This window comes from Callospermophilus lateralis, chromosome 6 (genome assembly GCF_048772815.1).
Source record: "Callospermophilus lateralis isolate mCalLat2 chromosome 6, mCalLat2.hap1, whole genome shotgun sequence".
NCBI classification, from domain to species: domain Eukaryota; kingdom Metazoa; phylum Chordata; class Mammalia; order Rodentia; family Sciuridae; genus Callospermophilus; species Callospermophilus lateralis.
The window spans coordinates 36,567,039-36,580,235 of record NC_135310.1 but is presented as its reverse complement, the minus strand read 5'-3'; the positions used below and the strand labels follow the sequence as shown (position 1 = coordinate 36,580,235).

At 37.5% G+C, this 13,197-nt stretch overlaps 1 protein-coding gene across 1 annotated transcript in view; it reads left to right on the top strand.

Moving 5' to 3' along the window:
* The window catches only part of Lama2 (laminin subunit alpha 2), a 566,319-nt gene that overhangs the window by 546,134 nt on the left and 6,988 nt on the right, over positions 1 to 13,197 (top strand). Inside the window, exons 58-60 of the mRNA XM_076858266.2 lie at positions 8,926 to 9,038; positions 9,355 to 9,544; positions 11,579 to 11,734. Coding sequence (XP_076714381.2) covers positions 8,926 to 9,038; positions 9,355 to 9,544; positions 11,579 to 11,734 — 459 coding nt within the window. The remainder of the gene's footprint in view (positions 1 to 8,925; positions 9,039 to 9,354; positions 9,545 to 11,578; positions 11,735 to 13,197) is intronic.

The following is a 13,197-nucleotide window of genomic DNA, read 5'->3' as shown; positions in this document are numbered from 1 at the left end:
TTGCGTTAGCTGAGACTGGCTTTGAACTGGTGATTCTCCTGCCTCAGCCTCCTGAGTCACTGGGATTTTAGGTGGGCACCACCACGCCCCACTACAATCATCAATTTTATTTTTCATTTCACACATAGATCTCATACCAGTGTCTGTGAAACTTGGTAATCTAATTTTAAAAATTCATAATACATATTAAAACTGGTTCTAAACATGTACATGTATGAGTCTACTATGATTTTTTATTATGGTACACACACATATACATATACACAAAATGTGTCTCAGTGTAGGAGGTAGTAGTCAAGACAGCCTGGAGTCAAATCCCAATTCAACCAATCCTAGTTTAACCAACCCTCTATATGAATTTGGGAAAGCTAAAAGGGAATAAAGAGAAGGGAGGGGAAATGGGAACAGAAAACACAGACTAGATCGGACATAATTTTCCTATGTTCATATGTGAATACACGACCACTGTAACCCACATATGTACAACCAGAAGTGTGGGATCCTAATTAGAATAAGTTACACTTCAATAATGTATAATATGTCAATGTATACTCCACTGTCATGTATATCTAAAAAGAACAACAAAAAAAATTTGGGAAAGCTGTTTGGCTGAACTATTCCTCAGTTTCCTCATTTGTGAAGTGAGGCTATGAATAGCACATATGTCAAAGAGTTATTATCAGGATATTAAAATAAAATCTTTGCTACATGTCTGCCATAAACTAAGTATTTTATATATCATGATTATTATATGGTAATGATAATAATTACTGCCTTCAAAAGCTTAATGTTTCGGCTGCTATCTAAACAATTTCCATTTAATGTTATTGTAACTGTCATAACTGCTCTTTAAAATATAGATTGTCATTCCACTTTGAGTGGATTTGATAAGCATTAGCTAACTTAAGTAACTCACCCCCTCACCCAGCTAGTTAGTGTCACGATAGGAAATTTAACCCCATGGATCTTAATCCATAAGTCTGGCTTGCTATCACTACAGCACTCTGCCTTTACAATGTATTCTTCTTTGAGTAGTCCATTGTGGGATTTTAGAGTATTTGTAGTTTTTCCCTATTAGAACCTAAACTCTGATAAGCACTTCTGTGAATCAAACTTTTTCCATCATTTCTGACTTTTTAAAATAGAATAGATTCATGGATGGTGAATTATGAAACCAAAAAATGAATATGTCTGAGGTTCTCAGCACATGTATCTGAACTGCCTTTTCCAGTGGTTATACCTATTTACATTCTTACCACCATAATGTCAAAGGGGTCAATTTCACAACATTCTCAACAGTACATGATCTCATCTGTAATTCAGAAGTGGGTGGAACATGTTGTCTTGAGTGTAGATTTGGAAAACTCTTGACCATCTCATTCTCTTCATTGATTTCTGTGATGAAATGAGTTGTTCTGTGAAGCTATGAGCTCTTTAACACTAGAAAAATTATTAAATGACAGGGAAATAATCATCATTCAGTAAAAGTGCTCATTTACTCCAAGCATAAATGTAGCCTCTGTAAAGTGTGAACCTTACACCTATCTTGCTTGCTGCATGGAGTTATAGGAGATAATGCATGTGGAAGTTCTTTAAGAATTGGAAGAAGCACATCATCACATAGATACACTGAGGGATCTCTTGCCTTTAGTGAGTGATTGGTATGAGTTCATTATTCTGTGGTCATCTTATATTATTTTATTTGATCCTGAGAAGCTATTAATTATTGTACTTACAATTTTTTGAAATACTATTAATGTTATCTCACCAAAGAAAATACTCAGGATCACAAAACAAGCAAGGTAAATGCCATCAGTCATGTGGAGTGATTTCCCCCTGAGGTATCAGAAGATCTGCTACAGGGATTTCAGAATGTTCTCTCAGCAATTTCATACCGTGACCTCTGTCTATATCTTTCCCCAGCAAAAGGAAGGTTAATGATCCTCTTTCTTTTCCCCTTATATTTCTTAAAAGTAAGTGTTCCCTAAGCTCAAGAATGTGTTTTCAATTGAATAATTAAAAACATGGTATTGTGACCTTAGAAATAGTCTTTTTTGACCTTGGATCCTAATATGCCTTTATAAAATGATTTCTAAGGAAATAGACCCTAATTTCTCAACAACACACTTAAAATTATAAACTACACTTGACAAGAGCCCTAAAGATATCTGGTCCTGTCCCCTTCTTAGATCTAAGTGTGAATTCCTTATGTGTGATATTTGACGTGGGCTTGCAGCCTTTGTTTGAATATTTCATTGATAAGGATTTTCCAGGGTCGTGATGAGCAGGTTCAAAGTGTTAGAAAGCCATTGGTTATATTGAAGTCAAACTGTATCCCTGTAACTTCCACCTAATGATGGTGTTTCCATAACTAAACACATTAGCATCCCTTCTAATGACCCTTTGAGGTTTCAAAACTAGTTAAGTCTTGTTCTCCCCAGACTAAATATCCCACCTGATCAGGTATTCTTTGTATGACCAAATTTATAATCTTAATATCCCAAGAAATCAATATTCCTGAGTTTGAAATATCCCTTTTTAAAATATGGCACATAGGACAGACCATACTCCTCAAAAAAAGAAGTGACTAGTTCAAGGGATATTACTTCCTCCCTGAGTCTGTTATTATTTTTCTATTAATGTACCTAAACTGTTAATGTTTTCAACAGATGCATCATTGCTATTGACTCCTAAATTGGTACCATATTTTCTCAAGGAAACCTTACCCTGTGGGCCTTCTTATCACTAGAATTTCCTTCAGTCAGGTCTCTCATCTTGTACCTATTGGTTTGGTTTGGACTTTTGGAGAAGACCCCTGCTGGCCTTCAATAATCCCCTTACTTTCCTTAGTGCTCACCAAATGTCATTTTGTAGGTCATCTCAAGCACATCCCTCTGTGGTTTCTAAAAAACAACATTTTTCTGGGACTGAAGGTTTTCACTCTTTTCAGTTTTCTTGGAACTTTCTGTTCTAATTCTGGTTTCCCTTTTCTCTTAACAATCTATGGTTTAACTTTTCCAAAAATATAGCATTCATTGGTAGACAGTAACAAAACCAATGAGTTATGGAGCAGCCCAGTTGGTTCTGGAATGAATAGAAAAGAAGTTACCTTTTGTATCATAGCTAGAGAAGACCTTAGCAATTCGAACATGGTTCAAGGTTACACACATTAGTGAGAACTGGCACTGAAGCCACTAATGCATCTAAACTCTACCTGCTATTGACTCTCTCTCGTACATAGTAATTATTTATGATGTTGTGGTCAGAATTATAATTTTAGAACTTTCTTTATGGAATTGTATTGTAAAAAATTCAGGTCATGGAGCCACATGTATCTCCTCTTTTAGTTTGATTTCTTTCTTATTTTCTGTCTTTTTTGGGTGGAGGTGTGGAGAGGAGTCTTCTCTTTAAAGGTTACTAAAACTTAAATGTTTAACTTTTTTTTTTTTTTTTTTTTTTTTTGGTGCAAGGGATTGAACCCATGGCCTTGTGTATGTGAGGCAAGCCCTCTAACAACTAAGCTATATCCCCAGCCCATTAACAATTTATTTTTAAACAAGTATTTTTTAAGCATCTAATAAATGCAGAGATGAAGAAGAGAGCATCATTGATAGTGGCAGGTGGTGGCATTAGCAAGAGTGATAACACAAGAGTAAGTAATCATTAGCTTTCCTGCAACCACCCATATTTGTTCAATGAACTCTGGCAGGTGCCTGGTCCTCTCTAAATGTAAGGTAACCCATTGAAAGATAAGATAATAATATCTACCTTTGAGGATTATCATGAGGGAAGAAGTTACACATTGCATGCAGAGTCCCTGGTTCATGGTAATACCCCATGGCTCTGTCAATCCTTCTGTGTGACTAGCTAGTTTAACCTTTCATACTTATAGGGTGAGGCAAGCACCAGGGAATATGGGTTGCAGGTGAGTAGTCTACTTTTAAGCAATTTCAAACTCCAACATGTAATGGTTAGAACTCAAGTTTCTCATCATTTATAATTCCCAACATTTACTTTTTTAAAATCAAAGTTTATTTAGATTTTTAAGAATTGTCATTTAATAATTAAGACTTATGAGTTAATTTTTGATGGGGAAGCTTCTGGTATACGAGCCCCATATTTGTTCTAGTGCAATTGACAGAAAAGATCTCCTCTTCTTCCTTCTTTTTCTTCTTTACACCCAACCCAGCCAGCAGCTAACAGCAAGAAGACAGCAGTTGAAGAGGATCCTGAGAAAGCCTTGCCCTGGGAAAAGGATTTTACCATCATGTGGTTAATACATTGATAGAACCTTGGAGATTGGAGGGCATTTTATGCATGTTATCTCCTTTGATAGGGCAGAAGCTTATCATCTCTTTGTTCGTCCCTCTTATTTCTTAGCCCATTTAGATAAGCATTTCTGCATATTATTTGCAGATCTTTCCCATTTAGAATCACAGGGAACAGAGGAGTTAAAAGTCTGGGGCCTCCAGTATTACAGAAATATGGTGATGTGTCAAAATGTGACAAGTCCTCTGTGAATCCATGTACTATTACACCAAGTTCTCTCAAGGAGCGTGGCTGTGTGGCTTGTGTGCAATGCCTGCTTATTTTTTTACTTGCATCTTATGGGAAAGTTGAACTGTGAACCTCAAAGTTTAAAATGTGAAAATCAAGAAGAGCAATATAAGGAGCCATGAAGAGGGATGTGTTGATAAGGGCTCTTTGGGAATTGAGGGGATGAAGTAGGCAGAGAAGGAAAGGATAGAGAAAAAGAAAGTGATTTCTCCAGCAGATTTAATGCTACGACTTTAAAAGCTAAGTACAGTCAAGGCCAAAGGATAAATCGATTGGATACTGATATGTATTTAAAGGAAAAACACACATTCTCTACACTTCAAGGAATCTCTCTTCAGGCATTAGTGTGTAAATATCACTGAAAATGCCCAATACCACCAAAAGAGCTCATGAGCAGGGAGTTAACATAATTCAGTTTTTTTCAATGAACAGCTTGAATAGGAATATTACATTTCAGAACATTAAAGTCAGTATTAAAAAAAAAAACCTAGTATCTTCCACTGAGTATTCATCCATAAAGAAAATCATCACAAATAATCATAAGATATGATTTTAGCCCACACTTGTTAGAGAGATAATTGACTTATTAAAGAAGAAAATCATGCAATTTTTATGATGATTTGTCATTCGATGCTTTCAAGAACAAAGATGTCAATTTTCATAAATGCAATTTAAATCTCTGCTCTGTACCTATCTAAATTCAAGGGATGCTCATCAGGGAATCATGTGCTATCTTAAATCCAAATATTTATTTACCAATGCCAACCACCAATCAGAAGTTGAATATGACCACTACTTTACTCTGACTTAGAATTAAATAGGGTGAAAAGATTTTCACCTTATTAATAAATGGCATACTCTCCTCTTCCCTGAACATGACTGTTGGAAGCCTGGCTTTCTTCAGAGTCCTCTCCAACCACATTACTGCTATCATCAACAGACAAACTGGAACATTAGACTCCCCCTCCAAATCCAAGTCAATCTGCCTACAGCTTGTCCAGGGTCAAGCAGATACATTAAAAAGCATATCCAGTTCCCCTTTCATATCTCATTTCCCCCAAAATGTACTTGTAGTATTTTAAAGCATCTCCACAAGGTGGCAGAATTGTAACACGTTAAGATTGATGAGCCTCTACTGAGACTGATTTTTTTTTTTTTTAATTGTTTAACACATTTCAGAGATCAGTGTTTCCAAAACAGCATAGGAAAAGCATCACGTCCATAAAGACTCCCCTCAAGCTCTTGTAGGTGAGAGGAGGAAAATTCATTTTGCAATGAGCCATCTTTAAATTGAAATTACCTAATGAGATCTTTCCTCCCACTCCTCTGGCTTAGCTTAGATTTCTATGGGAAGCAGAGTTGAAAATGTCCTTACTGTCAAGATCATTTCATTCTTGTGCATAGTGCAGGCATTTTCTGATGCATCTCACATGTTCTCTTTCAAAATGTTAGAAGGGAGAGAGAAGCCGGAGCTGCAGGGGGAGCAGCTCCACCCTCTGGGGGACTGAGAGAGGAGGAAGGGAAGCTGCAGCAACAGCAAGCAAACCTCTGGAACAGCGCTGCCCTGCACCCATCCTGATTTCAAAATCAGATTCAGTTCACCCCAGAGAAGGTGATGCAAAGCAGACATGATTCAGTCCAGGCTCCCTTTAACCAAGCAAGGGGAGAGATCCAGATCATACCAGAACATTACCACACTAGAGATTAGAGGATTTTTTTCCTCCTTAAATCCTAAAGTAGATACATATATAAAAACCCTCTTACACCAGCATTTCTCAGTCCTTTTCCAACTGCCAATTTTATAAAGGAAGGCGATAGACATTTTATTAAAGCAATATCTATAATATGCATCTGATTGCAAATCGATATTAGTGTCAGTTTGGATGTCCTCAAAGAAGAGTGAATTTACCATCCTGGCTTCTACTTTTTTTTTTTTTTTTTTTGAGAGAGAATTTTAATATTTATTTTTTAGTTTTCGGTGGATACAACATCTTTGTTTGTATGTGGTGCTGAGGATCGAACCCGGGCCGCACGCATGTCAGGCGAGTGCGCTACCATTTGAGCCACATCCCCAGCCCCTGGCTTCTACTTTGAGGTTACCCATTAGTCAGTTTGTTCCCACTGGCTGGTACAGCTTAGGCTAATTGGAATACACCATTATATTAACCACTGCTTCTGCCTGCTTGTCCAGATCCATCCTTTTCAAAAGAAAAAATGGAAATTTTGAGGAAAGTTCCCCATTTCAAGTAGGGTGCTCATGGTTCTTAGAAGGGCCTTGACAAAGTCCCTGTACTTTTCTGGACAGTTCTTTTCCTAAAATGACGTAAGCAGGGTCACTTCCATCTTGAAAATCTGATAGTATGTGATAAAGAACTGTTGATGAGCTCAGAGCCTGTTTTGGAAACACCTGTCTAGCTGGCAAAGTTATCATGGTGTTTGGGCCTCCATGTAACAGATAAAGACAAAAGCTCTCCAGAGCATACAGGTGCCACCAGTAAAACACCCAGTCTTTGCAACTGCCACTGAGTTCTGTTTAAAGACCACAATAGAATATGGTTTTATTTTATTCAAAATCAAATATGATTTTCTATGCTTTTCTATTATGTCTACATACAGTAACTGAACAAGTAGCTGCAATAGTAACAATAATAGGATCATAACACTGTGTGGTTTCCTTTTAGGTGACATTATTGCTCCCTAATTCCTCAGTATCCATTGACCTTTTCAGTTTCTCCGTTTTTCAAAGATGAAGGTTTAAAGATGTGTTAGTGAAATTCTGTCCCCGTGGACTCACAGCAGATAGGATTCTCTTAGAGGTTTCTGAGAACTGTAGGCTACATGTGTTTTTTGAGAAGGTCCTGTGTACAGGAAATATTGCAAAAGATTGATAAATGATCCCAGTTCTATTAATAGCGTCACTGAGGGCTGAGGCATTAAGCCACCAGAGCCTTTCCATTTGTGCTCTCACTGTGGGCAGTGGAAATAAGGTGCCGTGAGGAGCATTTTCCCTTCCTACCCACTGGGTTTTTGCATTGCTATATGAATTTTAGCCACAGTCTGCTCTTCATAACTGACCATCTCCTGGGAAGCCAAGAAGAGAAATACTTCCAAGAAGACCAATTTTACAGCATTTCGAAACACTTTAAGCCCTTTACCTGCTGTGGCAGAGTGTTGCATTTGACTAAACTCAAGAGAAAAGAGAACAAGGCTATTCCTCAAGTAAAGATTTCCTGTGTGCTGATGAGTCATCTCAGAGGTACATTGGAACACTCTGCATCCAAAGCAAGCCCTGGGCTGTTTGGAAACCTCTGCTGACTCAGCACTCACTGGGGCAGTGGTCCATCCAGAGCTATTAAGCTCAGATCTTAAAAACAGATGTGCCGGGCAGAGTGCACAGGTTATTGATTTTCTCATGTACTGCGTGTTCTAAAAGACGTCTTAAGCTGCCTGTACATGGAGCTCTCTTGTGAAAATAGAGAACAGGGAAAGAGGTTTGTGGATTCGGTCAAATGCAGAGCCTTGATTACTGGATTGTTTGTTATGGTAGGCTAATATGGTCCACATAGCCAGGATCGATTGTATAATTTGCAAGGTTCAATGCAAAATGAAAATGTAGGGCCCCCTGATCAAAAACTGTTCAGGATTTCAATATGGTGAGGGCAGAGCATTAAACCAAGTGACAGCACAGCTCTGTACCTAGCTGTCCCTCTTAAGCACCCCAGGAACCTCATCTTTGAACAGGAGCAGTGGAAATGGTGTATGGTAGTTTACTTTAAAAAAAAAAAAAAATGTGCTGGGTTGCCTAGCAACTGAATAAGGGCCTGAATGGGGCTGACTTGCAGGTTTAGATACACCATCTTGAAAGTCTAAATTCATGGCAACCTCCTAGTAGACTGATAATTTTTAAGGAAAAGTAATATAGTGGGAGATGGAAATGGGAGGGCACAAAGGAACACTTTTTCCTACTCTTATAATGCAGGTGGCTAGCTTGTCGTTTTCCTTGTTCAGTCTTCCAAGAATAAGATTCTTCATAAGTGAAATAAATGTGAAGAAGAAATTATAGTTTCCTCTGAAATATAAACAAGATTTTTCCTTAGAGGATAATGAAAATATGAATTAATCAATAAATTTTTGAGCACACTTATTTAGCAATTCAAGGGTGTGATATAGAAAAACTGATTCAAATTCACTGAGCATTTAATAACAAGTACCTGCTATGCTATAGATTACAGAGATGAATAATAGTTTTTATTCTTAAGGAATTTATACCTAGACATGAAGATAATATGTAATAAACAAACAGCAGTGTTGCCTATTTAAAAAACAGACCTCACAATCACCTCTCTTTCTCTCCTTGGTGTTTTACAGGGACCTTGTGCTGCAGAATCAGAACCAGCTCTTTTGATGGGGAGCAAGCAGTTCGGACTTTCAAAAAACAGTCACATTGCAATTGCCTTTGATGACACAAAAGTTAAAAACCGGTGTGTATTATTCTGAGATATTGCCCAAGAACTGGTAAATGAAATATTGAATAGTCATGTTTAATCAAATTTCATCAACTACATTTACTAGTTAATGAAATTATTTTTTATTTACTTTTAATTTTCTGAGTACAGCAGAGAATAGAATTATATTTGTCTGGGCCTAAAGAGCTCCACTTAGGAGTAACCCAGGCAAGCCCCGTCAGAGAAAATTTTACCTATGTTATAAAAATAAACCCAGAAATTGACACCCCTCCATCTTAGCATGACAATTCTCTTATTTTCCTCTTTCCCTTCACATGCTTGAATTTCACAGCCTTACAATTGAGTTGGAAGTGCGAACCGAAGCTGAATCAGGCTTGCTTTTTTACATGGCTCGGATCAATCATGCTGATTTTGCTACAGTTCAGCTGAGAAATGGATTGCCGTACTTCAGTTATGACTTGGGGAGTGGTGACACCAACACCATGATCCCCACCAAAATCAATGATGGCCAGTGGCACAAGGTAACAGTGCCCAGGACTTGGCAACCCTCTCTGCAGGGGTCTGGGTGGCAGCCATGGGTGTTCCCCTGGTGCCAGCACTATTCTGCCAGTGCAGGCACTAACCCTCATGCTGCTGGAATGTGGCAGAGGTTAAAAATAAAGTAAATGCTGTATACCACTTGCACAACCTTGGAAAATGTGATCATATCCTGGGTAGGTTAATATTTGACCACTTACAAACCTGATCATGGTACTCCAGGGTTCTGCCATTGTCTCACGACTGTGGCTCCCAAACATATGTCCACAAACTGGGCCAAGGGGTTGAAGACATTCTCACTGCTCTGAGTAAGAATTATAGGATACAGCATGTGTTAATCATGAAGTTTTGGGTAGTCGATGTAGAGGAATAATATTTATTTTTGAGATTATATGTTCCTATTTCGAAGGTTCTGTAAAACCTCTCTTTTAATAAATAAAATTTGGCCAAAGTAAAAGTTGGCTACACTCAGATGGGGGCTTAAGACTTGGGGGGTCTGAAAACCAAGAGTCTGGGAATCTCTGCAGTGTTGTGTTTAAAGGACCCTAAGGTACCATTTCCACCGATAGTCATTTGGAACAACTTTAAAAGGCTGGCCTTACACCCAGAAACTGGTGCTATTATGGGCACAGAAGGCTCATTTGACAGCTTACAATCGTCTTTGGCATGACCGCAAGTAGATAATATACTGCCTGATTAAAACAAAAACTCAAAATTTGTCTCTGCACCTGTGATACCCTATTAAGTAAAGTTTCCCTGGGTAGACCAATAAAATGTTTAATTTTCAGAGCAGGATATTATTAGATGTTAGATTTGATGTATTAACCTACTTTGACTTGTCATACCATATAGAAAGCCAAAGAACATTAAAAAAAAATACAATACAAACTCCAAGTCAACCAATTTGTCTCAGAAATAAGAAATGCAATCTTTATATTTGATTGGAAGCTTATGGATAGCAAATAGTGATCTCAATGGAGGGGTTCCCATTAAGATTTATTCTTATCTCTGGTTAATTGGATAATAAATATGATACTTGAGAAAAAGTCACATTTGAGGCCATAAAAAGGTTAGGATTAAGAGAGGAACTTAAATATGATAATTACCCAAATTAAAAGCAGATTTTATTTTTGAAGATTTTAAAATTACTTCCCAAACTAGAATAGATACCTATAAAATGAGGTGTTAAATTACCCTTGTCCTGATCCAGACTCATTTTTAAGCCATCATTGGGCCCCAGCATTCCACAGGCTTACATAATCCCCTGGTTAAATTTAGATTCTATACTCAAGCCATTTTTCACACCCCTTCTTTTATTCTGTCCTGGAAGATACTTCCTTAACTGCCATAAATTCAGCATCAGTAGGGTTTCCATCTTCCTCCCTGACTTTGGACTAATCAGCTGCTGCAGAAATTACAGTACCTCCCCTATGCACTGCTCTCCTTCTAGTTCTGCACACAAGAAAGGCCTGTAGCAAGTATTCAATGGCATCAGGACTACAGGTTTTGCTCAAATTAATACATTATTACAAATAGACACAGATTTTGCAGCTCCCTTAATTCACAGCAGTGCTATCAGTCTGCAAGTTTCCATACAACACGCCTATCTCTTGAGACATATGCACACTTGGAAAGCGCTAGAAACAACTTCAATCTAAAACTTACCCAGAAAAAGGTTGTGACTTTTCAGTAATGATAGTCATGGGAAAGACAAAGTTTGAAATATAAATGGGTGCATACTCCTTTATGTTACACCTTAGCCCATAAATTTTTTCACCTTTTCTTATGAATATCACACAAGTTCTTATGTCTTTTTTTAAGAAAAAATTTTTAGTTGTAGATAGACCATTATCTTATTTATTTATAAGTGGTGCTAAGAATCGAACCCAGTGTCTCACACATGCCAGGCAAGTGTGCTACTGCTGAGCCACAGCCCCAGCACCAAATTTTTATGTCTTATACTGTGCATAATTGAAATTCATTCAAGATTGGCATTAATGGCTTTTTTAATTTTGTAGATTAAGATTGTGCGAATTAAGCAAGAAGGAATTCTTCATGTAGATGATGCCTCCAACAGAACCATCAGTCCCAAGAAAGCAGACATCCTGGATGTTGTGGGAATGCTGTATGTTGGTGGGTTACCCATCAACTATACCACCCGAAGAATTGGTCCAGTATGTGTCAGATTCCTTCCTTGTTGCCTAAATATCTAAGTCCCTTATTTATATATGTATTTTTAAATTGTTAGATCATGTGGGCTCGTGATCACTTACAGGCGGGTTGGAAATCATCTTTCTTAAGAAGTGATGGAAAGTTTTCTAGGAAAATTTAACTGGGAGAGGTAATGTCACTGAGCACTGTGTATGGACCCTGGAGCCCAACTCCCTTGCTTTAAATATTTGCCTAAATATTTTTTTAAAGAGAAAAAGAGAGAGAGAGAGAGAAAATTTTTCTAATATTTATTTTTCAGTTTTTGGCCGACACAACATCTTTATTTTATTTTTTGTGGTGCTGAGGATCGAAACCAGAGCCCCCTGCATGCCAGACGAGTGCGTTACCGCTTGAGCCATGTCCCCAGCCCAGATATTTGCCTAAATATTGACTGACAAGCTGTATGACCTTGAATGTCTTTCTTTAACAAAGTTCCCTCTTTTGCAAAATAAGGTAATGAAAGTACCAGAGTTGCTGTAAAGATGAAATGAGGTAATATATTTTAAGTATTTGAAAGAGAACCAGACATGTAGAAAACACTGGATAAGGAAGATAAAGATGATGGTGTGCATGATACCATTTCAGGACTAGATACTTAGTGATTATGGAGAAATATAGTATTCAAAGACTACTTATTCAATTTCAGATTCAGAATTTAAAGTCCTCACAATTTTATGAATCAATATTCACAAAATATTTTTTTTCTCAGACCTTGTATCCTGGTTTACTTTGAAAAATGTAATTCTGAGCAGCACAGGGGGTCATTGTTTTTAGAGAATGCACTAGATACAAGTGTGATACATTTCTATAGTCAAATTAGAGCACATGATAGCTTTATTCATTTGTCAAAGACAATTGCCCTTTGCAGTTGTAATTCTCAGCATTTGGCTTTTCTTGTGAATGATCGCTTTTCTTCATAGCTGTCAGATATGCTACCTACATCTATCAAAATAAGAGTCTCTGAAGTGATAACAGCAAAAAGTGACTAACTTGAATTCCTAAAACCAGATTAAATATAACAGTGCAGCTGGGTGTAGTGGCACACTCCTGTAATCCCAGCGGCTCAGGAGGCTGAGACAGGAGGATCACAAGTTCAAAGCCAGCCTCTACAATAGTAAGGCATTAAGCAGCAACTCAGTGAGAGCCTGATTCTAAATAAAATACCTCTGAGTTTAATCCCCAGTACAAGATAGATAGATAGATAGATAGATAGATAGATAGATAGATAGATGAATGGATGGATGTGCAGAGTGTGATTGAGTTATTTCCAAATTCCTCAAGGCCCAAATGTTTCATGCAAACTCCTGAGTTTTATGAGTGTATGTATTTTCTTAGGGGATGGACCATTGAGTTCATTATTTTCAAAAGGAACAAGCACTAAACCAAACCTAATTGTCATTTCAGACAGAATTTGATATAGATCACA